The sequence below is a fragment of the Cololabis saira genome, chromosome 5 (assembly GCF_033807715.1).
Source record: "Cololabis saira isolate AMF1-May2022 chromosome 5, fColSai1.1, whole genome shotgun sequence".
In the NCBI taxonomy this organism is placed as follows: Eukaryota; Metazoa; Chordata; class Actinopteri; order Beloniformes; family Belonidae; genus Cololabis; species Cololabis saira.
The window spans coordinates 29437358-29463593 of NC_084591.1; the positions used below are offsets into that span (position 1 = coordinate 29437358).

General features: G+C 40.7%; 1 protein-coding gene across 1 annotated transcript; it reads left to right on the forward strand.

Annotated features, from left to right (window-relative positions):
- Positions 1-1310: 1310 nt before the first annotated feature.
- On the forward strand, positions 1311-23709 carry pamr1b (peptidase domain containing associated with muscle regeneration 1b). Its single transcript, XM_061721493.1, has 14 exons — positions 1311-1512; positions 10110-10286; positions 11440-11565; positions 12035-12149; positions 14323-14540; positions 15259-15366; positions 17748-17918; positions 18055-18246; positions 18392-19267; positions 19356-19532; positions 19839-19905; positions 20081-20310; positions 21366-21724; positions 22726-23709. The coding sequence occupies exons 1-14, from the start codon at positions 1356-1358 to the stop codon at positions 23290-23292; spliced, it is 3540 nt and encodes a 1179-aa protein (XP_061577477.1). The 5' UTR covers positions 1311-1355; the 3' UTR covers positions 23293-23709.
- The last annotated feature ends 2527 nt before the right edge of the window (positions 23710-26236 follow it).

Genomic DNA, 26236 nt, shown 5'->3' on the forward strand with positions numbered 1-26236 from the left:
GACGAGCCGTGGGAGCAGGAATAACAACAGTCACGGCATCACAACAACACAGTAACAGAACAAGAAGAGGGGGACTTTGTGTGCATCTTGCCTGCAACATGATCGGCCTTAGTATGTACGAAATTTACAGAGCTGCTGCACCACCTAGCGTTGCGGAGTCGAATGCACCTCACTCAATAATCGTCTTCTCGCGCATGTATCAGATTTTTCTAAAACTCCAGTTTAATCCTTAGCTAGATTGTTCCCAATAGCTTGATTTAGAGTCTTAGTACGGGGGTCAATAGCAAATGTGACACGGCTAATTTTTACAACTGTCAAGGCATGGTTAATACTGAACAATACACACCTTTCTCTTTCTTTTTTTTATTCTAAAGATACCGGCAAAGTACATTCTGCATTAATACCACTGGGACTCTGTGATGTAAAACAGTTCAGGTGCTAAACTAGCAATCTTACAGTCCAAATGTGTCAGTTAATAAAAAAAAAAAAAAAAAAAAACATCTGGTGTTAGTAGTATGAGACTACTGAGCACGGACTGTTCTCACCTCCTCAACAGTTACAGGATGCTGTCAAATAAGGAGGTGATCCAACACACTGGTGCACATGCTTGAATAAAGTTTAATATGAGCATTGTTTGTATGATTCATATGTTGTCCTTATATTTCTTTTGATTTATGCTTTTTTCCTAAATTGTGTTGCTAATGTGAAGCTGAAGAGAGCCGCCAAGCTTGACACATTTACACTAGCTCCCTTTTTTTAATCCTTTTCCATGAGATCTTTATACCATTTCCAGCCTGTAATGGTCTCCTGTAGCGCCACCGCTTTCAGTTAATCCCACGTTGAATACTTGACTATATTATTCAAACACATACAGCTTTAAAAAACAACTCTGAACCTAATCTAGTCTCAACATGAATGCTGACCTCAGTATTTTTGTTTTATGTATTAGTTTGTCCTGAACAAATTAGTTAAAACATTACATACTTTCTTTCACCACACAATGGAACTAGACCATAGACTATATAAAAGCAGTTCAAATCTCCCATACGTGCATGTGTGTGTGAGTGTGTGTGCACGTGTGTGCGTAAGTGTGTCAGCACTCTACACCGGCCCGTGCGTTTCATTCACAAGCAGTGTCGCTGCTGCCCGAGGGAAGTGAGGGGCGTTTTCGGGAGCCCACTGAGTGGAACTCTCTTCAAGGCTGGGCTGTAACCTGAAGCCAGGGAGCAGTGAGAGAGAGAGAGAGAAACTGGCTGGAAGACAGTGAGAGAGAAAAGGAGGAGGGAAGGAATGAAGGGCAGAGAGAAGGTGATGTCAGCTGAGTTCAGAAAGTAAACAGAGGTCCAGACTGCAGCATGCTGCCTGCGGGACGGGGACGACAGCTGGGGCACTACCGGGGCCCCCGTGCAACTCCATGGACCAGCACCTTTATCTTTGGGGAGGAGGGCAGGTCCCTCTTAGTCCCCCTCTTTATTTTCATCTCCTTGCCCTTAGGGACAGCCTGGCCCTACGGTAAGAGCACTGCAGGGATTTGACTTTTATCGCTCTTGTTTCCCTCCTCCTGCCTACCTCTGGGTTTGATGCAGCTTCAAGGCTCTTTGTTCTCAAGGAGCCGGCATCAGCACTCTTGCGATCCCCTCTTCTCTTTTGTCTCTTTGGAGAGCAGCAGCTCTCATCAGCCCTTGAAAAAGGAGACTCAGAGAGAGAAAAAGATGTAAAGTTTGTTTTTCTTTTGCAGAGGCAGAAAACATTTAGTCTTTACATTTCTTGTGCAGCTGTAGAAGATGATGGATCGTCATGCGAGTTTGTGAAAGAACACTTCCTTTTCTGATGTTCTGATCCTCCTTTTTTGTTTTTCTTCTGAAAGAAGCAAGAACAAAACAACACTTGGATGTTGCCATACATTCCTGGAGGTGAAGTGAAGCGCTCCCAGTCCTAATGGGGTAGTTGAAACTTGGCACACGTTCCCTCTTCCCTTTAAACGATTATGCGTGTTGTGAGTGGATTCTCCGTGAGATTTGATGCTGCCTGTTTACTGTGACCAGTTGAACTGCTGGAAGACATGAGTCATGTTTGAGTCAATCACGCCGGTAGTGGTAATGTGTGTACTAAACACCGTATCCAGGTCTTCCAGCCAAACCTGTGCTCTCTGTCTGGTGTGTTTCTCGTGCAATAAAATAATACTATGAATTTTTAAAGTTGGTGAATGGTAAAGAGCTGTGTTCAGCTGCAGCGCTGGGGGAGCCTCCTTCTGTGGATTAACCAGTGTTATTGTCAGCTGAGCCACTTGCTGCGCGGCTTCTTTTCATAATCAGCTGACGATACAATTTCTATCGAGCAGCATCAATTAGCTTTTTTTTTTAACCTGAGCATATGAAAATGATATCTTTCTGGATTGTTTACACATATGTGTGTTCATGTGTCTGTGTCTAATTTTGAATTATTTAATGTCCCCGCCGAGGCTTACTGATCTCCGTAAGACTTCCTGTTTAGGGTCTCCTGTTGTTCTGACAGTTTAGATTAAAGCCCACACAGAAATATTTTTTATTTTTTTTATTTTCTGGTCAATGGGCAGTTGGGAAACAGATTCAAGCTAACAGATGAAACAAATTTTAAGTCTTGGCAATGTTTTACAGTATTTACAAGATTAAAAAAAAAAAAAAACCTGGCCTCTGATTCTGAAAGAATAGCACTTTATTTTTACGATGTTTAGATCCAAACCCCGTAGCTTAATGATAATACAATAATAAACATCTATGGCTGTTTAAAAATGACATTTTGGCACGTTCTCCGCACCTTACAGGCACGGGGTGATTGATAAGGTTTTCCATCTGGAATGCAGTTTCCACTTTAAGAGAATTTATTTAAAGGATGACCACTGCAACGCTCAGGGATCTGGATAGGTTCAGTGACCACAGGACTCTTGTGGGAGTTTCCGTTTTCCATTCTAGCCAAATCACTCCGACCTCAAAATACCAGGCAGCTGTTGCTGGCAGGAAGCGAAATGTATCGTACACTTGCATACAGTACATGTCCAATGCCTTTACTCACAGCAGCTGTCAAAGCAGCTGTGTTTTCATTGTATATCATTGGGAAATAAGTTTTACTTTTACTTTGTAAATGCTACAAATAATGTCACTTGCAGAAAACTTTATCAGACACAGATTATCTCCAGATCACAGCAGGGAATACGGGATTCCTGTTATGCTGCTGCACAGACTAATGAAAACGATTGCATCTCTATTTGTGGATGCCAAAAGGAGGCATGTTGTGTCTTTGGACTTTAGGTTACCTCATGTTTAAATCTGATCATGTGTTTTCTTGTTAAAATTCAGATGCGCTTTGAAATGTGAAACTGCAGTCAGAAACTGATTAGAATAGATTAGCATAAAACATGTACAGGGGATTTGTCCAAAGATGAAAGAACCCACCTATGATTACTTTTTAATCAGTATGTTCATGTTGTTTTACAGTTACATGGAATGGAATATGGTATTTGTATGGGGGATGGTTAAAAAACGACCTGCATGGAAAATATCCTGACCTTGAAGATGGATTTGGAGAAGAACGTATAAGGACACCTGGAGTCCTGTTGATATGGGGCAGCTGTGGCGAAGGAAGAGTTTTCCTGATTTGTTTGTGTGATGCAGATTCTACCCTTTATTGAAAAATACACCTTTGGTGCTGAGGTTAGTAGTTAAAAAGAGAAAGGAGAGGGAAACAACTAGTTGAAAAAAGTGAACAGAAATAGCCACCACATTGTAAATGGTTGCTCAGGATCTTTCTTCTCTCTCTTACATGACTCATGAAATAATTAAATATTTGCAAGATAAGCATGACTCTTCCACCTGCAGGAAACTGTAAGATGGTGTTATCTCCTCTCCTTTTGTAAAGATTCGTCTAGTACATCTGAGCTACAGGCGATAAGAACACCGGAGGTAGCTCCTCCTGGCAATTGGAGGATTCAGCTTGACTATCACCACTATTCAACTGCAGCTTTTGTCTTGAAGGACCAATGTTGTTGCATAAGTGATGCTTGCCTTCACTCAAATCTTTAAAGATCCACCAGGTGTTTGTTCATATATCTTGTAGCACGTTAGTTACAAATAAAAGCAATAATAGCAAAGTACAATAATGTCACCCTCAAGCTGATTCGAGCAAGCAATAAAAATATAAACTTGTCAAAAACTTGCTTAAATGTCCATCCATCCATCCATCCATCCATCCATCCATCCATCCATCCATCCATCCATCCATCCATCCATCCATCCATCCATCCATCCATCCATCCATCCATCCATCCATCCATCCATCCATCCATCCATCCATCCATCCATTTCCACATATCCAAAGTCTAGTTTAAGCAGAGAGGCCCAGGCCTCCCTCTCCCCAGCAGGTTCCTCCAGCTCCTCCAGCTCCTCCAGCTCCTCCAGCTCCTCCAGCTCCTCCAGGAACTAGGGTGTCCTGGTCCTTCTCAGTGGCCTCCTCCCGGTGGGACATGCCCAAAACACCTCCCGAGGGAGCCGTCACCTCAACTGTCTACTCTCAATGTGAACGAGCAGTGACTCTAGTCCGAGTCCCTCAGATCCTCTGAACTTTCGCTCTATTTCTAAGGGAGAGCCCAGCTACCCTGTGGAGGAAACTCATTTCACCTTGTGTTTCCACGATCTTACTCTTTCAGTCAGTCCTCACAGCTCATGACCATAGGTGAGGGTAGGAACGTAGATCAGCCTTGCTTTTTGGCTCAACTCGCGCTTATCCACAACAAACTGATACAGAGTCTACAGCAGACGCCGCTGCCGGGGCAGCAATTTCTTTTGTACCACATCAGGTAAATTATATAAAGCAATTAATTCATGTGTAATTGGGGGCGTGTACTTTTGACTGGCAACCATCTTGGCGAATGGCTAGCTATTATCACTTCCTCATCAGTCACAGCCTTTGCTATGAAGCTTAGCTAAGCAGCCGGCAGCCTCTGCTAAACCCAGTATTGGCTAAAGTCAGGGGTCATTTCAGATTTTGACACTGAAACAACATTTGTAACGGGATATTCCGTTCCAACCGTTCGCCGGCAATTCTGCAGCTCCTTGTTTGATTGACATAAGGTAGTGGCGTTCCAATTTTCCTTCCGGAGCCTGTTGGTTCTGTCCATTTACAACCCGGCACCGCACAGTACGAGATAGGAAGACTCCAAAACTGCTCTTCAGAAAACCTGTGATGTCAAGGAGGGTTTGTCAAGTAATCTTACACACATGTGTGAGAAATAACATCTGCAGCACCTTTGAATGTGGTGTAATAGCAAAGCCTTATATCTGTGGAGAATCTTTAACATCCACATTCATGGTCTGCAGTTACAACAGGCTGCCTTAAAACCCTGGTCTATAAATCTTCGGTTTGGACAACAGTTCTTCATCAGGCAACATGACATCGTCCACGATTACTAGCTTCATATCTAAGACGTTCCACATACATTTGGAAAAGTAAAATATGACATCACTTACCTAAGATGAGACAAGCTGAACAACCAACACACATAATATGAAAGTGTGTGTGTGTGTGTGTGTGTGTGTGTGTGTGTGTGTGTGTGTGTGTGTGTGTGTGTGTTTGTGTGTTTGTGTGTGTGTTGCAGACCTGCTGTTGTGTTTCCAGGCTTGGAGCCATCATTCTCTCTCACACACACACAAGCTATACTGTTCTGTCCACACATGGGAAATATGTACTATAGATGCCATCATTCTTTCAAAAACAGAAGTATATCACCCGACGGAGGCGCAAACTCTGTAATTAGGTGAATTAATTTATAGTCATGCCACCTTTCTGACAACCGTCAGCGCCAGTTTGTGATTAGATGCACATTAGCCAGCGGGCATGTAGCACAACCACAGTCTCTAGTTAAATTACAGGGGTCTTTGCATGTTGGCTTAAATTGTTTGCACATTTCTTTCAAAGGGTGTCTTTGTAAAATGAAAAAAAGGGAGGGAAATAATACTTAGTTACATACAAGATTGTGTATGAAAACAACATCTGATGAAAATAAATCCTCTTGTCAAAGACAAAGCTGAAACAGGGAATTTACTCCATCTTAGGCACACACTGGCACACCTGTTATGACATTTCAAAAACTTCACATGAAAGTCTAAAGTTTCTTGTAGTTATATGAGTCTCACAGGTGTGTTGGTATCAGGACATTATTGTTGCAATTGTAATCTAAATCATCAGCAAGCAGAAAAAGCAACTATTTGAAAAATATCATCAGTAAATGCTAATCAAAGAAAATGGATCTCACCCAGTGCTTTTTAAATCCACTCTTTAAAGTTATGGGTGGGCTGGAGTCTATGTCAGCTTTCGCTGGCCGAGGGGTGCGGTAAACCCTGGACATGTAGCCAGGGCCACCAGGAGAATCAACCATGCAAGCTCACAGTCAATTTAGACTCGATAGTGCTTGTTTTTTTGGAGTCTGCAAAGAAGCTGGAGTACCCAGAGAAAAACCCACGCAGGCACAGGGAAAACATGCAGAAATCCACACAGATAGACTTCAGCAAACTGGGAACCTTCTCGCTGTGAGGCGACAGTGCTAACAACCACAACACCATGCAGCTCCAGGGGATAAAATAGAGATGCATTCCAGTATATATCCAGCTCTGAGGGCGAAACCTCAAAGTCATGCTCTGGAGAGGAACTTTACAGCTTTATCAACAGAGCTGGAGGTCAACAAATGAAATCCCGTCAGATTGGATAAACACTGGAGATACTGATGCCTGGGTTTGTTTAGTACTTCAAGTAAGACCATTAAGCACATGGCTTAGTAAAAAATTGCAAACTAATCCTTGACTGTCTGAACTGATAGACAAACATGCAAGCACCATACAGTAAGAAAATGAGGTGTCATGATCCATAGGTCTTCCAGAAGTGCACTATATACTTTTGTAGAAATATATATACCGGTATGCAAAAACCTGCAGCAGTGCTCAAAGTATGGCATCACTCTGACTTACAGCCTGTCATGTTTATTTCCTGTTCATGTCTTTCTGGCCCGCGGCCTCGTCCAAGAAGCAGAACAGGCACCACAGAAGTAGATAATGGTGTCAGCAACTTTTAGTCATCATGTGGCCAGCATCACTGATCACACTGTTTTCATCTTGTGGTAAAACTTATCCCGCAGTTGGCAGCGGTAGAAAGGCTGAATAAAAAAAACTTTGGTAGTAACACAGTTGACAATGGCTTTGGTCCACGATAATATTCTGTTCGGTAATATCCATCCTCTCACTTATGTGGCTTGGCTCAAACGGCAACCAAAACAATAGTCATTTCAAGTTACATTTTGATGCGATTGAAAGCAGACGAGTGTCAGCATGGACTATGTCAAGCAATCAGCTGTTTCTTTAAGTCTTTTCTTTCTGAACTTGTAATTATTGCCTATGTGTTTTTGAATAATTGTTTTTTTTTTTTTTTTTTTATATTTTTTTTTTTATCCCCGATTTTTTACCCATTTCATCACCCAGTGCTCATACCTAGACAGTCCTGGGCATTGCTCCCCTCTGCCAACCCAGGGAGGGCCCTACACTGGGCTCAGGTCTCCTTCTTATCCTGAGGAGAGATGGACCGCTTCTTTTCACCAGACAGGGTGGGGTTTCTCCGGCCGAACGTAGCGCGTGGAAGGATCACGTTATTCTGGACAGATCCTCCCCACCCCATCTGGAGCCCCGGTTGGCCAGAGGGGGCATGTGTAGCCCAGGACTGTGTGCATGTTTTTGTGAGGGTAGCTCCCATTAGCTACCCAAGGGAACACGGGGAGAACATGCAAACTCCACACAGAAAGATCCTTTCGCCAACCCCACCCAGGGTGTGGGCGCTGAAGTCATGGGGGAACTAACACGCACTCCAGCGCCCACAGCGTCCCCGGCGGGAATCGAACCCAGGACCTTCTTGCTGTGAGACCGCTGCACTACCAGCTGCGCCACCGTGCACCGTTTCGAATAATTGTTAAATTAAAAGGAAACTCCACTGATTTATTTGGAGCACTTCCTCATTCGAGGTACGTCACATGAGCACAGCACAGCATCAGCATCTTTAGTTTATAAAGAAACCTTTGCACCTCATTTATACATGTGACATGCAAGACTTTAAAAACTTTCACTCTTTTACTGTTTCTTTATGAATTTGATTTTGAACGTTCATTATCTTTAGGCACCACAACTGCATATTGAAAATGGACACTAATGCCTCATTTCCCCAGGTTGACGTGCCAGTCACGCTGCTGAGAGGCGTAACAAATGGAAGATTCCTCCTTATATTCTATTGTGCAATCCAGAAATTGCCTTTTGACTAATATCTTGCAAAAAGTGAAGTATGTTGTATTCAACGAATGCCTAAAAAACACATTAATAAGTGAGCAGACTGAAACGTCATGGCGTGCTATCGTTTGTCCTGAATTGCAATGAGTTGGACGGGCGGTAGCCATGTATGATCGTTCTGGTGTATATTCCATTATAGGAGATGGAAGAAAAAACAACTAATAAAATGAGGCTCAATTGCTGCAGAACGTTTCCATTAATCTATGAAGGGCTGTTTTTCTTTAGGTAGAACATTATGGAGCACAGTCCATAAAACACCGAAACAAAGGTGTGTGAAAACAAGGCATTTAGCTTCCCCAGTGCATACCAACATGACACCAAGTGTTTCTGACAAGGCATCTGTGATGAATTTAAAGGGATGGAGGGGTTGCTTAATTGCTCTCTTTGCTCTTTGTCTTAATGTCTTAACATATGTTTAGGGGCTGTGAATTTGCACTAATTCGTACCACAAGGAATGTTTACTGGTGGTTCGTGTGACAGCATGAGAGTTGTGTAAGAGACTGGTGTCTATCGGTGGTCTTTAACCACTGTGCTGGGCGCCCCAGTGCGCTGTGAGGGGTTATCCAATTACACCTAAATCGTCCCAAAACATATAGTATTTAGTAACCACAAAAAAAAAAAAATGCCATTGTTGAGGGCCATGTACCTCAACTGTAGGGAACATCTAACAAAGATGCAATGCTAACAAAGATGACATTATCCAGAAAATCCTTCATAATTGCTGCAGAAAGCCTGCATTATTGACCCAGTGGCATTGCACAATGTACAGCCTGACTGATTAACGTCAGTATACTTTTCAAGGAGAAATGGCTTAGAAGAGGGCCAGTCTGTAGCTGGATTGAGTCACAATTTATGATATCATTAATGTGGAAGGCCAGTGGGGAGGACTCACAACATTCCAAGACATCTGGGCAATCTCTCAAGCTCACTGTCGTCCTTTGAGAGGTTTATCAGCTGTAGTTGATGCCTTTTTTTTATTGAGACTTCCAGCTTCACAAAAATCGCATAATGAACAAACAGAGCTTTACAAATGAGGGAGGTGAATGATTGAGATTAAAAAAACAAACAAAAAAAAATCTGTTGTGACTGCGGGGGAGCTGGAAGGACATGCAAGATGTTGTACCGACATGGTGCCAAGTGTGAAGTGAAGCCTCTGTTTCCCATCCATACCTGCCACAAGAGAATTCCTACTTGTCTGTTTTAGATTTTAAATATAGAGTTGGCTAATATAACCACTCAGGCTCAAAGGTCTTTGAATTACTATTTTCCAATCCAATTAAACGTTGCATTTATTGGATAATAGCTTCACACAGAATTCCAGTGTTTACCTTTGTTCATAAAGCACTTTGTGATTAATTGCTTGAACCTGTTTTCCATGACTGTGACTTCATCATTCCAGCATGTTTTCTGGCGTAATAATACACAGAGGAGGTGAAATACTGAGGGTTTTGCTGAAAAGGAGTTTGCAAATTATTTGGCCGTCTTTGCTGCTTTTTCCATACTTGACTGTACCGTCTGCTCTCAGACATGAGCAGACATGACTTACAGTTGTCACGATGTTATGATTATATAACAATAACCAAGTTACAGCTCTCATTATGTTTGACATGTTTTTTTTCCAGGATTACGCCTCCTTTTTACCTATTTATGACCACATTTTAAAAGATGATCGCATAAAAATATTTTTGTTTGTTGTTTTTAATATATTTGAGAGGTGTTCTGGGGTTGCTGACCATGCCGTGTCGTCTTCTTTAGATTACAGGTACTTGTACAACCACTGTCCAGGTCCAGAGTGGAACGTTATGTGCAGAGGTTGCTGTGAATATGACGTAATCCGCTGTAAGTGTCCCATCCAGGGGACTAAGGTGGGCTATGCGGTGCCCTGCTGCCGCAACGCCATCAACGAGTGCGACCCCTGCATTATCCACCCAGGTAATGCCACTGTAAATAATGATAATGCTATGTTGCTTGTGTAAGTGCTTTACTGGGCTGCACCGATGTTTGCATTGCAGCATGTGAAACTGTATGATATAAAGACTGAAAATATATAATTGATTTAAATCGTACTCTCATTTTTTCTTGACCAACATCGTATCACCGGCCTCTCTAGAGTTGCTGACAGAAGCCTCTCAAATTTGTAGACCGTAAAACTTAGATTTTTCGTTGATTCAGTTCAATTCAGTTTTATTTATAGCTTCTATTACAATACAGGCTGTTTTTTTGTAGGTGCTTTCCAGAGACATGGCAGATAAAAACTCCCCTAGTAGTAGGAAAAACCTTAAGCCAAACAGTGGCTGCAGGTCAGGATGTCAGTAGGTAAGCCTATCCAGCAGAGAAATCTATAGAGACAGATGAAAGAAGGCACTGGGAAGGTCAGAGGGTGGGACTGCAGGTTAGCGTGCAGCTCTGGAAGCTCTGGCTTGCAAACACGTGCAGAGGAGAGCTTATAATATGTACATTCTTATGAGATGTGCACTTTCTTGTCCAGTACATATTCTGTGCATGAGAATGCAATCAATTAAAACCTCAATGTGTTCCGGCTCATGTGTTCATGCACAGCTGTCCTGTTTGCTTCACATCTATATAAAATGCTCAAAAAAATGCTCTTGTCTTTTATGAGAAAAAAACAGCAGCTGTTCTCAAATAAATTGATGAATACTTTTTTTGTTTTTTTTACTATTGAACTCTTAAAAACGCTCTCCAGCAACTGTGTGCAATTCTCTCCATGTGTACATTTCCAGCCCCTTTATTGTTAAAATCCACATCCACCGTGACCTCATCTACTGTATTTCTCTTCTTACCTTTGGAAGGACTGGTCAGCTTCTTGAGTGAAAATGCACCCCTTAAGCAAACCATTTCAATGCATTCTCTCCGCACTTCTATTTCAGGAAGCAGCGGTATGTTTTTCTGTCCTGTTGTAGTGAAAGAAGAGCTTTATGAGTTTAGCAGAGCTGCAAAGACAACGTTTCAGGGGCCTGTTAAAGAGCTCCGGCTCCCCAGATAAAATCTTCCTATACTTACATAACATGAGAACTCCTTTGAAATGTTTACCATAATGAGCACCCGCTTTACTTGTGCCTTTCAGGTTGCAGTATATTTGAGAACTGTAAGCGCTGTAACAACGGGACATGGGGGCCCCGGGATGACTTCTTCATTAACGGCAAATACTGTGCTGAGTGTCGTCCCGGCTGGACTGGTGGAGATTGCATGAGTAAGTCTTGCATGAGTAAGTCCTTCCAGTTAGCAGAAGGTTTTAATGTAAATGACGTGTTTTTCTTTAAGTGAAATAAATACAGGGCATGTATAGTCTTTTAGACCCTGCTGATTTATGGCCATCTGTGAAAAGAGTGCCTGCTGTACGGTTGCCATATCCCCGGGAGAGTTAGAAACTCACTTTAGCTTCTATTATATTCCACCAAGAGGCACAACCTACCGAACATACAATTAATTAAAAGCAGACGCCTTTAAAAGCTGCTGGATGCCTCTGAGGCTTTTGTGTGTAGTATTTACTCTTCTGTACATTGTTGCTTCCAGGGTGGCTTTGAAAGCCTGCATATGATTAATCTGCATTTGTATTGGAGCCAGAGTAGCTGGATATGAATCCTCAGGAAAGGTTAAAGCCATTATTCAAGTTGCAATGCATTTACAGTCTTACGGCACAGGATATGTGTGTTTCTCAGAATGTGGAGGAGTGATCCGTAAACGGCAGGGCCACTTGGTGCTAGAGAGCTACCCCAACAATGCTCGCTGTGAGTGGACCATACAGGTGGACAGGCCGTTTACCATAGAACTCAGGTAGGTGTTTAGGGCCTTCTTCATCTATAGTCGTTTACTGATCCTCATATATCCTCTGTGAGTTATTTTGGAAAGCTGTTCTCATTGTCCATCTGTGATAACTATTAATGACTGGCCAACTCAACTCCAATTTCCACTAAGAAATTTCTGGAAGATTTATTTTGTGGACTGATGGCAAGTCTACAGCAGAGACTGGAAACTAAAACAGGGAAGAAATTACTTTTATGTGGAGCGATAACTGTTGTATTTACCCATTACACATACAGCATTTTACGAGCATGTATTTGTGCCTATGTTTCAGATTAACAAAAGCCCCATACATCTAAATTCATGTGGAGAAATCAAGGCTTTTGGCTTGTTGCATACTTAAAGATATTTAATGTGAAGCACGTTTTTTCTCCCTAGAACACATAAAGTTGTCATAAAATGTAAAAACCACAAGGGCTGTGACATACATAAAGTGAATTCCAGTGATAAATTATTCTCTCAGGCTAAATTTCGATTTATGTAAAATCCATCCTTAGTTTTTAAATTAAAACCAGTAAAATAGAAAAAAATAAAAATGCATTTCTGTACATATTAGCAGAGAAATTACATTTTTATGGGATTTCTACTCTAAATTGTTTAACTTAAATGCATGTAAATGTTTAACCAGCATACATTTCAACAAACAAAGTAACAAACTTATTAAATGTATTAGCAGTATTACAAACAATTATAGCTAATTCCATATATATTTGTACTCTTCAGCAGTTTCATAAACACATTATGCAGTTTTTTCTGTATAGAAACTGAATTAACGCTGCATTACATGCACACATAAATATATATTTATGTGTGTGTGTGTGTGTGTGTGTGTGTGTGTGTGTGTGTGTGTGTGTGTGTGTGTGTGTGTGTGTGTGTGTGTGTGTGTGTGTGTGTGTGTGTGTGTGTGTGTGTGTGTGTGTGTGTGTGTGTGTGTGTGTGTGTGTATAAACTTTAAACCTAGGTAGGTTTAAAGTAGGTTGGCCTTGTTAATAGGGGTGGACAGAAATATCAATATGGCAAAATATTGCGATACTTTGCAGGCCGATTTAATGTCGATATTAAAAATTTGAATATTGATTTTTTTCAATTAAAGTTTTTTTTTCAATTTTAGTTTTTATCAAAACTTTTTTTTAAAATAATAAATCCTGTTTCAGACATATTTTAAATCCAGTATTGACTTAGTTTGTCCCATGAATTATTACTGTAATCTGATGTACGTGCAACTTGGATTTTAAGATACATAACGCCTTTTACAGTTTTCAGTGAACTATGTATAACATCGCAATATATCACAAAATCTGGATGTCACAATATGATATCGTGACTCAAGTATAATGATGTGTATCGTATTGTGAGGTCCTTGGCAATACCCACCCCTAATCATTAATCTTTTAGTGCAGTATTTTCTATAATTTGCCCATCCAAGAATACAATAAAGGGCAAAATAACAATTGTTTGAACATAATTAACATTTTGTTTATTTTCTGAATTTCTCACTATACCATTATAACCAATTAATAAATGTAGGCGGCAGCCTTTGAATTTAAATCTGGATTTTCTGGTTTCCCTTAACAGCACTAGTGAAATTTGCAAATCATCATCGTCAGTCATGGCCTGGAGGAGTTTATTGTTGCTCCCTCTCCTCTGCCAAGAGGTGCTTTGGGGAAGCACAGCGGAGAAGGATTTGAAAGGATCTCTCTGGATTTGACACAAAGATTTTCCAACTTCAGTCAGACACTCTAAAGTCACTCTCAGCTAATTTCCCTGAAGTAGGGAGTTTGGGTTTTTCGTTGACTAATTAACTAGCTATGTGTTATGCAAGAGGCCGTGAAAATTGGTAGGATGGAAGAATGTAATTAAGGTGCACAAATGTCTACATCAAACAACAGCGTATTCCAGATTGCTTGATTTGTTACTGCATACTCAAAATATTGACTAATTTCATCCTAAAGTTTATCAAGAATGCTGTTTACATGGGAAATATTACTGCAAAATAAATGTGCCTAATGAAGGACCTAAAAGTTGTATGTGTCTATTATAAGGTTTTCAAGTTCCGTTTAAAGAGTAGGAAGCTGTATTAAAGTGGGTGAACCACCCCCAGCCACTGTTAATGTACTGATTTCAGTGCAGATTTCTGTACTTTCAGGTTTATGATGCTGAGTCTGGAGTTTCACCATTCTTGTCGTTATGACTACGTAGAGGTCCGGGATGGAGACAGCATCAGCTCTCGGGTTATTGGTAGATTCTGCGGGAGCAACAGACCTGCTGTACTTCATAGCTCTGGCAACAGTTTGCACATTGTCTTTGTGTCGGATGGTTACAAGAATTTTGACGGATTCTTCGCCACTTTCCAGGAGAACTCAGGTAGGTAATGAAACAAAAGGAAAAAAAAAAACTATCTAAAGCAACTAGTACGAGTAATTAAATGCAAGTAATTTACATGTGTATCTGAAGAAAATCTGCAAATCTTAAAATGTGACCTCAAAAATTGAAGGGGATTAAATTCATCTTAAAACAGGTCTTGATTCTGCTGTGTGTTGATGTTTTATACGCAAAAAAAGAAAAGGTCATTTGTGAAATCATACTTAAGGAACAAAGAAGCTCTTTAGAGTCATGGGCATCAACAAATGCAAACAGGAGAGAAGTTTCCATGGCAATCAACATTCAGTGCATCATAAAAAGTTTTTAGCGATCCATGAATGGCACCTACTGTACGTGCGGCTGCAGCTTTCAACGGGGTGTTGAAGCTGCTATTAGTCCACTGAGAAACCAAAATGTCCTCACTTTTCAGAAATGTCCTTGTTCTCAAGGACTACAACTCAATAATGCACACACACACATACACACACATATACACACTCAGTCATCCCCAGCATCCAAGCCAGAACTTGTAAAAGTTTTTAAAAAAAAGGTGTTTTTTGCGTAGAAATTCCACCTTGCATTTAGAAAGGAAAGCGAATGACTTCAGCTTATAGTATGAAACCCTTCATGTAACCTGGTTTAGACGGATGTATCAGCACACCAGCTGCTGATACATCAGTGCTCCTGTTTGTGTCTCAATGTCATATTTGCATGTTTACAGCTTGCAGCTCATCCCCTTGCCTGCATGACGGGACTTGTATCCTGGACAGTTCTTACACCTACCGGTGTGCCTGCCTGGCTGGCTACACGGGAAAAAGATGTGAAAATGGTGAGTGTGTCATGAAATTGAAGCCTCTCCGGCTTGGTCAGGCAAGTAAAATGCTAGTATTTATACTACTGTATTGTATTACTCTTCCATAGAAGTAAATATGTTAGGGGGACTTGACATTGCAAATGGATTATGGGAAAAATAAACCAGTCATAACTTTAATTTTCCATGTCATGACCCATCTGAAAGCGGAAAATCAAGAAATACCAACAGAATTAGACAACAATAAGACACACCTAATTTCAGAAAAATGTATCAAGAACGGAACCTCCCACCCCCTTCCACACACACACACACACACACACACACACACACACACACACACACACACACACACACACACACACACACACACACACACACACACACACACACACACACACACACGCACACACGCACACACGCACACACGCACACACACTCCATCCCAACCCTTTGCTGGTGTTTCTGTCTGAAGCAGGTAGTGATTCATTTTCCCCGGGGAAACTTTTGTGGTCTGGACCGAGTCCGGGCCCAGCTGCCTTCGCCATCTGTGACTCTTAAGAAATGTAATATGAGTTTAAAGGGAAGAATCGCGAACTAAATGACCTACTCACAAACGCGTTTGCATGAAATGTGGCGTCATTAGTGGGTTGATGCATGTAATGCATGATTTCTTACTGCTGCAGACAAATAAATAAGGTAAAAGACAAAGATACCATCTGACAAAAACAATTAAAGTAAAGAGAGATGTGGACAAGCAAAATAAAAGGAGCTCTTTAAGCTCCTTTTATTTATGGGTACTTGGACCCTAACCATTAGAATCTTTCAAAAAAATCCTGACATCCATGTACTTTTTTCTTGTGGTTTTGTTTACCAAGGATAAACTCGAGCCCATAAAACCTCCGGCGAACCTATATATTTTATACTATAACAGGAGCAAGCTTTTCCATTGGAGGAGATCCTCATTAAAATGCCAGTATAGTTTCACTCCACATAGCGAACATTCATCTCATCTGTTAATTGTTATGGAAAAGTGGTATATTAACACTAATGTGGCCCATTTTGTAGAGGAAATGTAGTCTACATTTCCGCCCTCGAGTCAAATGCAGAATATTAAAGTGTGAGCCTTACATCAGACACATTTTCTGCCTCTCATAACCAACCTGTCTTCTCCGTCTGAGCTAAAATGTGACATATAATCATAGAAACTCTTGAAAGGAAATACAGAGCCTCCTCTTTGCTTTCTCCATCTGGCAAATTTGAATCCTTCCCTCAGAGTTAAATCTGTTTTGGAGTGCAGTACTCAACATAGTTTCCAACGCATTAACAAATGGAATGATGAGCCAACGACTCATTTTATGTGTCATTATGAAAAGAATGCATTCCACCCTGATAACTCCAAATTCATTTGCACGTGTTTGTGGGCAGAGTCTGACATGAAAAATTAATCGCTTAGTGAAAGAGGAGCAAAAGTCCCTCAGGCATCTTTGCCATGTTTAAATATATATATTCAAAGGAGGTCATCTAGTGGTTATTTTGCAAAGTTTGGTTGACCGGCAGCATTCTCCATCCCCTCAGAGGCTGAAGGTTGGAAATGCCTTCAGCTAAAAACGCCCAGATTATGTGGAGGGCTGGTTGGTTTGCAGCTGTAAATCCTCAGACTTCACATTTTGTGTATCTGATCCAACTTAAATCAACAGCACGAAAACAATTCCTGAAGGATCATCTGGCCAGAGTACAGTAATGGTATAACTGCAAAGTTAAGTGCAAAGTGTTTGGTGCATTTTGCCAGCGGGAGATGCAGCTCTTTATCATTGCATATGCACTTTTGCAAAATGCAAAAACAAGATGCTAAAGATCTGCATGACATGTTTTTGTTTTGCATCGAGTAGTTGTATTTTGCCACTGCTTTGTTATTCAATCAACACATTACCAATCTGTGCTACTGCACTTCATAAAACCCTTTTTTACAACAGTGGAAAACTGAAGAGTTTGACTTAACCTCTTTTATTGCATCTATTTTTTCCTTTTTTACAGACCATGTGTTAGAGTCTTGCTGTGAAGTCCTCAAACTTTACCATGATGGGTGAAATCATTCGTTAAAGAGTCTCTGAGGTTGCCCTCTGTGCTCTTAAATCTGTAAATCTTCTCTCAGTGAACAATAGTGGGCACTGAATTATTCATTTGGTTCATCTGATACCTGTCTCCAAATACCAGAAGGCAGCAAATCCTCTATCAGAGTCTATTTGTGTGGTCTTTTACAGCACGGCGAGGCATTAAACTCATTTTTGAGGAGCCTCCTAAAGTAATTGTAAAACATCTGGGATTTCGTTGAGGAAAATCAAAAGGAGACATCATATGCCTGTAAATGAAGTATGCATGCCTGTATTTCCTCTCAGTGGTGGGGTGCCACAGGCCTCCGGTGCCCACCCATGGTTCCACAGAGGGTCTGTTTCACCACTCTGGTGCACGCATCGTTTTCCGTTGTGACCCTGGGTTTGAGCTGCGGGGGTTTCGTACCGCCATCTGTCTAAAGGATGGTACCTGGAGTGCACCTGCCCCAGAGTGTGGTAAGATTGAAATGAGAACCTTTTTGTTTTTCTTCTCTCTGTCTCTTTCTCTCAGTTTGAAATAAAAGCCTTAAGTGTGTCACTTGTCTCTTGATGCCATTCATACGTCAGATCATGAAAATTCTCTGTCCTTCAGTGCCAGTAGAACGATTCTGTACTCTACCACTCAAGCCAGCGAACGGGGACCACTTCTTGGTTTATGGACCCAACGATGTCCTCATTGCACTGCAGTATCTGTGCCATCAACCGTACGAGCTTAGTGGGCTGTCCCAGAGAACCTGCCTTTCTAACAACACCTGGAGCGGGACTCCTCCTGTTTGCACTAAAGGTGTGGCAACCTCTCGAAAATATTGTAGAACAGAGATAAATTGGATGAGTTTTTAAACATATTTAGGGGATAATTTTAAACAAAGCAATTTCTGATCGGTTGATGGCAGATACGTTAATGTGATCTTCTTGTGTTTTATCTGCAGTGAATAACACACTTTCTGAATCAGAAAATGACAAAGGAAAAGAACCAGGAAAGGGGAAGGAAATAGACATTTACACTGACAAAGATATCAGCAAAAGTAAAGAGAAAGACCAGGAAAACACAACTGAAGAAAGTGTTGGTGGGAAGGATACAAGCCCTGGACTAGATAATACACCGGTGGTGGACGTAGAGGATAGATATACGGGGATCATTCCAGATAAAACTGTGGCTAAGGGTAAGAATGAGAGTGAGCTGGAGGAGAGGAACACTGGGTCAGAGAGGCCGACTGAGGGCGGAGAAAATAAATTGGATGATAAAAACTCAGGCAACAGCCAGAACGCAACTGAAGAGAAGCAACCAGAAGCACCAAAGCAACCTGAGGAAAAGGAAGAGGGATCGGACTTGGACCTGGAGCAAGAAAAAAAGGACATCATAGAAACAGTTGTTAAAAACAAAGGACAAGAAGAGAAGGAAAGAAAAGAGGAGCAGGTGAATGGGAAAAGAGATCCAGACAAATTCGGTCCTAATGACACCAAACAGAGGACGGTCACACCTGAACGTGACAACACAGTGGAGATATTTGATTTGGATGTGACACAGAATAAAACAGCAACGCATGAATCACAGGATTCAAAGAAAGAAAATAATACCATTGAACTGCCAATACCAGGGAGTAAAATTATTCCCTCTAGAGTTAACGTGACACAGTTCACCTTATACAGAGCAGGAGAGGAAAATGGGCAATCAAAGAAAAAATCAGCTACTAAAACTGATGTGACGGATGAGGATTCCTCAAAAAAAACAAAGGAGTTGGAGGGAGATAAAAAAGAGAAGGAGGAGAAGGAAAAGGAGAGGGAAGTCAACGAAAGCTTAACAGGTGAGAGACTCAAAGAAAAGCAATGATTGATACAGTATGTTCCGGTTCTTTCAACCAGCATCCTCACCGACCGTCTGTTCTTCTGTAGACAAGAGTTGCCCTCCGCTGCCTCGTTTGTACAATGGCAACCACCACCTGGTGGCAGGGCTGGAGCCTCAAACGGTGGAGTTCAAGTGTAATCACTCGTACGCGCTCAGTGGGGACGAGAGACGGAGCTGCCAGCCAGATGGAACCTGGAGTGGCAAACAACCCCTTTGTGTCAGAGGTACCGTTATCTTTACACTTGCTCTAATGAAAATAAAGATTACTTACACCATATTCTGTAAAATAGTTAATAGTGTGATCTTTATTTATGCTTGAGCTTTAAATGGTAATCAAACCAATAGTTTCAAGTCTGTGTTGTCAAGTGTTCATCTTCCAGTCATGTGGCTTACAAATGAACACAGCGTGCAGCTAAGTCATAACAGATTAGTTCAATTAACCTCTTCAAGGAATCATAGATGTTTATTGAAAAGTGTGAGTTGTATGTGTTAAAGCTGCATGTTTGTACTCTATACGTGTTTGTTTGCAGCATGCCGAGAGCCTAAAGTATCAGAGCTGGTTAAACAGAGAGTTCTGCCGCTTCAAGTACCATCCAGGTATGTTTATCAGTGCATGACATCAAACATAATTGCTAGAACAGATCCACTAGTGCTTTCTGCAGTTAATGCTCTTCTGTTTAGTGGGATTGAACTGATCACTTAGAACATTTGTCAAGACTTTGATTCAAACGTATTCACTCAACTCTGGGGACATCCTTTCCTCTCCCTGCAGGAAGACTCCTCTGCACAAGCTGCTTTCCTCGGCAGTGGGACAGCAGATCTGGTTCAACAGCTCCCCCAGAAGCCCGTCAGAGCTTTCCCCGTTACCGCAGGGCTTCCATCATCTTTACACACATATAGAGTATGAATGTGCATCTCCTTTCTACCACCACTCTGGCAGCGCTCGTCGTACCTGTTTGAAGACAGGGAAATGGAGCGGACGCCATGTGTCCTGTTCACCAGGTGAGGGCAGCAGAGAACAGCTGGTTGTCAATAACTTCAACTTGACACATTTATGGAACCACCAATTTTTCCAAATCAGACATAAGATTACTAGATGAGTAAGATATAAAGATGTAAAGTCTTGGGGATAGTGTATCTAATGAAGCGATATTAACAAAGATCACAATGGGCAGCATTTTTTCTAACTGTGGTCACATGTGTGACCACCTGTAGTTGACAAACATTTGTCTTCACTATTATGTGAAGGCTTCAAACGAGGCAAAATACCACCTGCTGACATGATTTACACATCAGTATCTTAAAGAAATCTTCCTCTTGATGACTTACTGTGTTTCATTTAAATACGATTGAATTTGAAGAAATCAACAAGGCAAAATGTAAATATAAAAATTGGACGTTAATTGTAAGTCTTTAAATCAAACATTTCTATTTGTTGGCAAGGATCATAAAGTTTTTAATTTTCAATGAAAGCTAAATGAAGTTTTAAGGGAAGATAAATGCCTTATGGGAAGACTAAACACAATATTGATAATGCCATTGGTTTCCTTCACACAAGGAAACATTTCATCATGCTCTTTATTACAGTCTGAAGACACTTTTATTCCCCCTCTGTGGGTTGGAAGATCTGTGCCAGCTTTAAGGACAGGTTGAAATTATGGTCGGTTCAGTTTTAATAAAACAGCCCTGCATGTGAGCAACCAACACTGCAGATGGATTTGTTTGAAGAGGGTGTTGACACCTTGGTGTGGTGCATCAAAGACGTTAGAGTGGCTTGGAAATGGAAAACCCATGAATGGATTCTGTGTGAAAGACTTTTAGATCATTTTAACTGAAATTAGTGTATACTTATGGTGAAATGCTGGGTAAATTTTATAATTAAAGATTTACATGATTCCTTTCCTCTAGTCACATTCTTTCACAACAATGTGGGTTTTGAGCATTTTATCTCCGATCAGATGTTCCAGTTCTCAGTGTTGACTCAGTCTCAGTGACGCTCTATCATTCCTGGTTTAATTATGGTCTCACCTCTCATCCTCTCACCTCGTCTTTGACAGTATGTGGGAAGCATCCCACCTTTGACCCACAGAGGCCGGAAGAGGCTCACTGGCCTTGGCTGGCAGCCATCTACCGCCGCTCCACTAAGGGAATGGAGACTAAGGTGACCAAGGCAGACAGCCAGGCGGGCTCCTCAAAGAAGGGGGATGGAGCGGGAACTGGCAACCTTAATCAGGATTCTGACTGGCAGCTGGTCTGCAGCGGGGCTCTGGTTAACCAGAGGAGTGTGGTGGTGGCAGCTCACTGTGTGACAGAGCTGGGCAAGGTGTATCCTGTGGATACAACCACCATCAGTGTGGTCGTGGGGAAGCACTATAGGGATGACCACAGAGAAAACAAAGGCCGCCAACGTGTGAGGGTAAGCCTTTAGATGTGTGTGAACGTCTTAAAGAAGACGTAATTCACACTTTTTCCTGAATCTTAAGGAATAATGTGACATTTTATGGTCAAAATACCACAAAGTTACAGTACAAAATCTACATGTTTAACTTTTTTATTATAGCTCTGTTCATAGCAGCTTGTTCTAGTAATAGGCAGTACTCGAGTTGAGGGGGGATGAGGGGGGATGGCATCCCCCCTGAAATAAAAACGGTCAAAATCATCCCCCCTTTCCATCCCTTATGTCATTTCATCAATGAATGTGCTATTTAAACATTTAGAGTCATTACCAGAAAAATAACTTATTTGACAATTTTCACCTGTTTCAAGTAAATTTTCACTTGAAATAAGTAGAAAAATCTGCCAATGGGACAAGATTTATCTTCTCATTACAAGCAATAAAATATTGTTCCACATGCAGATTTTTCTACTTATTTTAAGTGAAAATCTACTTGAAACAGATGAAAATTGTTGTTTTTTCCAGTGATGAGTCTTGTTTTAAGTGTAATGAGATTTTTTTACTAAAACAAGACATTTTAACTAGAAATAAGACAATTATTCTTGTTAAGATTTTGAGTTTTTGCAGTGATCCATTTTACTTATCCTGTGAAGGACAGAGTCATATTGATAAGTTCAGAAAACTGTTTTTTATTGTTGTGTTTTGATGTATTTAATGTAAGCCCAGTAGATATTTAAAGCTTTAGAAGGCTGCATTTAACTGCTGCTATGTCATTCCTGCAGTATTTCTGCTGGTGTTTTGGTCAGTGCTATTATTTGTAATATATTATATTATTTGTAATCAGCACAAATTATCTGTCCCCATATGATAAAATCCACCATCCCCCCTGATCTTTTTTTACAACTCGAGTACTGGTAATAGGGGTCAGCTATTCAACTTCAATATACATCTTCTCAAGCAGAATAAAATGATTTCTTTCCCTTAAGGAAACTTGTGGATTAAGTCTGTACCTTCTCTTTCAGGTGGCTTCTATTGTTGTACATCCACACTACGATCCTAATATTCTTGACTCTGACATCGCTGTGATCAAGTTACTGGACAAAGCAAGAGTTGGAGAAAAGGTCCTCCCACTCTGTCTGTCAGAAAGCAAGGAAGAAGAGGTCTCTGGGCAAGGACTTGTCACTGGCTGGTCTCCCCTGCCTAGTCCCAGTTTAGGCTCAGATGAGAGGGCAAGGGTCGGGGTGGTTCACCTTGCTGATGTTGTCCCATGCGAGCAGCAGTATGCGCGTAAGGGCGTGCCAGTCAGCGTTACGGACAATATGCTTTGTGCCAGACAAAAGCCTGCCTACCATCCGTCGAATATATGTCCCTCTGACACCGGGGGAATCCTAGTCCTTCCTGCCCTCTCTGAGGATCAGGCCAGCAATGACCCAAAGTCACTGAACGTTCAAGGAGAACGCCAAGGACTGTGGAGACTCCTGGGACTGGTTAGCTTTGGCTATGACCAAGGGGAGTGTGATCCTGAACTTTACACCGTTTACACTCATGTAGCCAAATTCAAAGACTGGATAGAGAGCAGTATGAAGTAAAAAAATATATAAAATAAAAATCTGACAGTTGTTGCCCTTTTATTTGTCTTTTTCGGTGTATTCTTTCTGTCCACCGTCAAATGCACAAGGGCATTTTCTAAGTAAATGCAGAAGCAACACTGGGCAATGCTATGCTTTAACTGAAGGGGGTGCTGGCACATTAGATGTGCTGAACCATCATCCTCTGATCCAAAGAATTTAGTGTTCAGCTTCATCCGCCTGAGAGACTTGAAAATGACCAGAAAACCATCAGGCTAGCTTATGATGGTGCGGACTGTTTTCATTGTTTTGTATATATGTATCAATGTGCTGATTTATTACACAACTTATTTTTTTGAGGAAATAAAAGATGTACATAGTGTACTGTAATACAATAAATATGACATTTATAATTGAATTAAACATTGGTGTGTTATAGATGATCTGTCATCTTCTTTGTGGTAGAAACCTCAATATTTCTGTGCATACAAATATATCAATAATGAATTTGAATATCAGTGTCATTACATTTAGCTAAGTAAAAAAAAACTTGAGTTTGTTCTATAAAACATATAGCGAGTCATTGAAACCAGAAGAATCCAGATCAGAGCAGCAACCATTTTTCAACACATGAGGAGCTTGTTAATCAAAGATCAATAACCTCCTCTGTGCTCAAATCAATTGCTTGATTTTTCTCCCTGTTATTCAGCAGTAAGGTTGCATACACCTGCAGTTAGTACTTTTTCAAGGAGCGATGCACAATGAATTATCATTCTTTATTGATGAAGCATTTTAAAGTATCCTAGATTAAAAAATAAAATAAGTAAAAACAGAAAAAAGTGTAGAGAAGAATTTGGTATTTCCTTGTTTCTGCATTCATTTAATATAAAATGTGATCAAGGCCTTGTGATGGACTGGTGAGCTGTCAAGGGCGTACACCGCCCTTCAGTCCTTGGTAGCTGGGGTAGACTCCAGCAGACCCCCCTGAGACTGGTCAGTGAAAACTGAAAGGGAATGGATGGATTGAAAATGTGATCTGATGGTTGTCTATGTCACAGTAACAGACAAACTAAATGCGGCAAAGCTGGTTTCACACAATTAAGTCTTGTTTTTATTGAAACCACCCAGTTTACGAATAGTTGAACCTCCTTTAGCAATGATTACTGAGTCAGAGCTTTTTTTATCTCTGGATCAGACCTGCACAACATTCAGTAGGTTTTTTTTTTTTTTTTTTTTTTTTACCCTACATCTTTAGAGAACTACTTTAGCTCAGACATATTTGTAGAACACCTGGTGTAAATGTTTCCCTTGAGCAATCATGGCTGACTACAGTCAAGGCTGTTTTTGTGCGATAATCAACGACACTGATCACTTTTTCACATTATTATTTTTTCCTTTTTGCTAGGTTGGAACAGAGCATAACATTTGAGATTCGGTAACTATTACCACTGAACCCATAATATTTGCACTAGAAAGTACACACACATGCCAACAACCAATGACACAGTTTACTTTACGCTTGTGGTTCAGAATCTTCTAGCATTTGAACAGCACCAACTTTCAGCCTCAGTTTTTCTGTAAATCCAGCAGTGAAAAAATAAATAAATACATTTGCTGTGTTGCTAACAAAAACAAATTACATCCACTGTGCGGTAATTATCAGATTTAGCTCACAACAATGATTGCATTTCAGTGGAGACATCTTGGAAACAAAACAAAACAAAACAAAAAACGTACCAGTTTCATCAAGATGCAAAACATACTTGCTGCACAGTGGTAAACTTCTAATTTAGCTCTTGGGGACAAGCGTTATGGGGTCATAAAAGAAAATTCGGTCCTCTATGATGTCATAGAGAGCCAATTTTTAAAAAAAAATCTCCAGAAGGGAAGGTTTTTAGCCCCTTGAACTATGAACTCAGGAATATTTTAAGCATAAACTTACTTCATCTTTTGAGTCTGTATTCACGTCCGTGATGATAACTTATAATATTGCTATAGATATGACAGAAAAAACAGAAAATAATAATATGGTCACTTTAAGGATGTTAATTACGCCCATTATTGCAATTTAGATTTGATTACATGTAATGGCAAGTTTAATGTGACTTATTGTTTTTTGACAAATGTTATCTATTTCATCATTTTTGTTTTATATATTCTTTCAAATTGAGATATACTGAAATAGTTCAAAATGTAGAAAAATAATATTTCGTTATTATATTATTATATTGTATTAGACCCCTAATTCAGTATAAACTGGTGTATGTAGATACAGAACTCACTAGAGCTGGAGCATTATGGGCTTTCACATTTAGTTTAGTATTTTTTTCTCAGTTATTGTTCCCGTCAGTCAAACACTTCATGTTTGTTTTTTTTTTCTCCACACATTTTACCGAAGCTGAACAACAGCTCACTGAAGACCTGTGTTTCCCAGAGCACAGCTCTATCCACTTGGGGCCGACACACTGCCGGTTCACAGGCTCTAGTGGGCTCACAGGGCCTCGTCAATAGAGAGAGATGGGCAACTCTTCACAGTGAGTTAACTGGCCCTGGGAACAGAGATATAACCCTGAGCGCCGGGATAATGGTGAGAAAGTACTACCATGAGAATCTACACCGGAGATACGCATGGAGAAAACGTGTATGTCCATTACACAAAATGGTTGGGTTTCCATCCGGTTTCCTAGCTCGGACTTTGGGCCTCATTGTTAGAGGAAAAATCATTTGGATCCACACACTTATCTGTAATCTTGTAGAATTTAACAAGCTATATATAAAATGTGAAAAAATGCCCCAAATGTTAAATCTTTTCTTCAAAGTATTTACACTCATTATGTCACAATTTGATTTGATTTGATTTTTATTTGTCTCAAACATGCACAAGCATAAAACAAACGGTACATATAACAATATAAAAAAGAGCACATTACGATGCAGTGCAAGTTCGAGAAGGAGCTGAAGGAAG

What these genes read in the sequence shown, in the direction of transcription:
- pamr1b (XM_061721493.1), top strand. Translation starts at nt 1,356, where the DNA reads ATGCTGCCTGCGGGACGGGGACGACAGCTGGGGCACTACCGGGGCCCC. An exon ending in TGCACCTGCCCCAGAGTGTG is followed by an intron (nt 17,919 to 18,054) that starts GTAAGATTGAAA and finishes TCTGTCCTTCAG; the next exon opens with TGCCAGTAGAACGATTCTGT. An exon ending in AGTCAACGAAAGCTTAACAG is followed by an intron (nt 19,268 to 19,355) that starts GTGAGAGACTCA and finishes GTTCTTCTGTAG; the next exon opens with ACAAGAGTTGCCCTCCGCTG.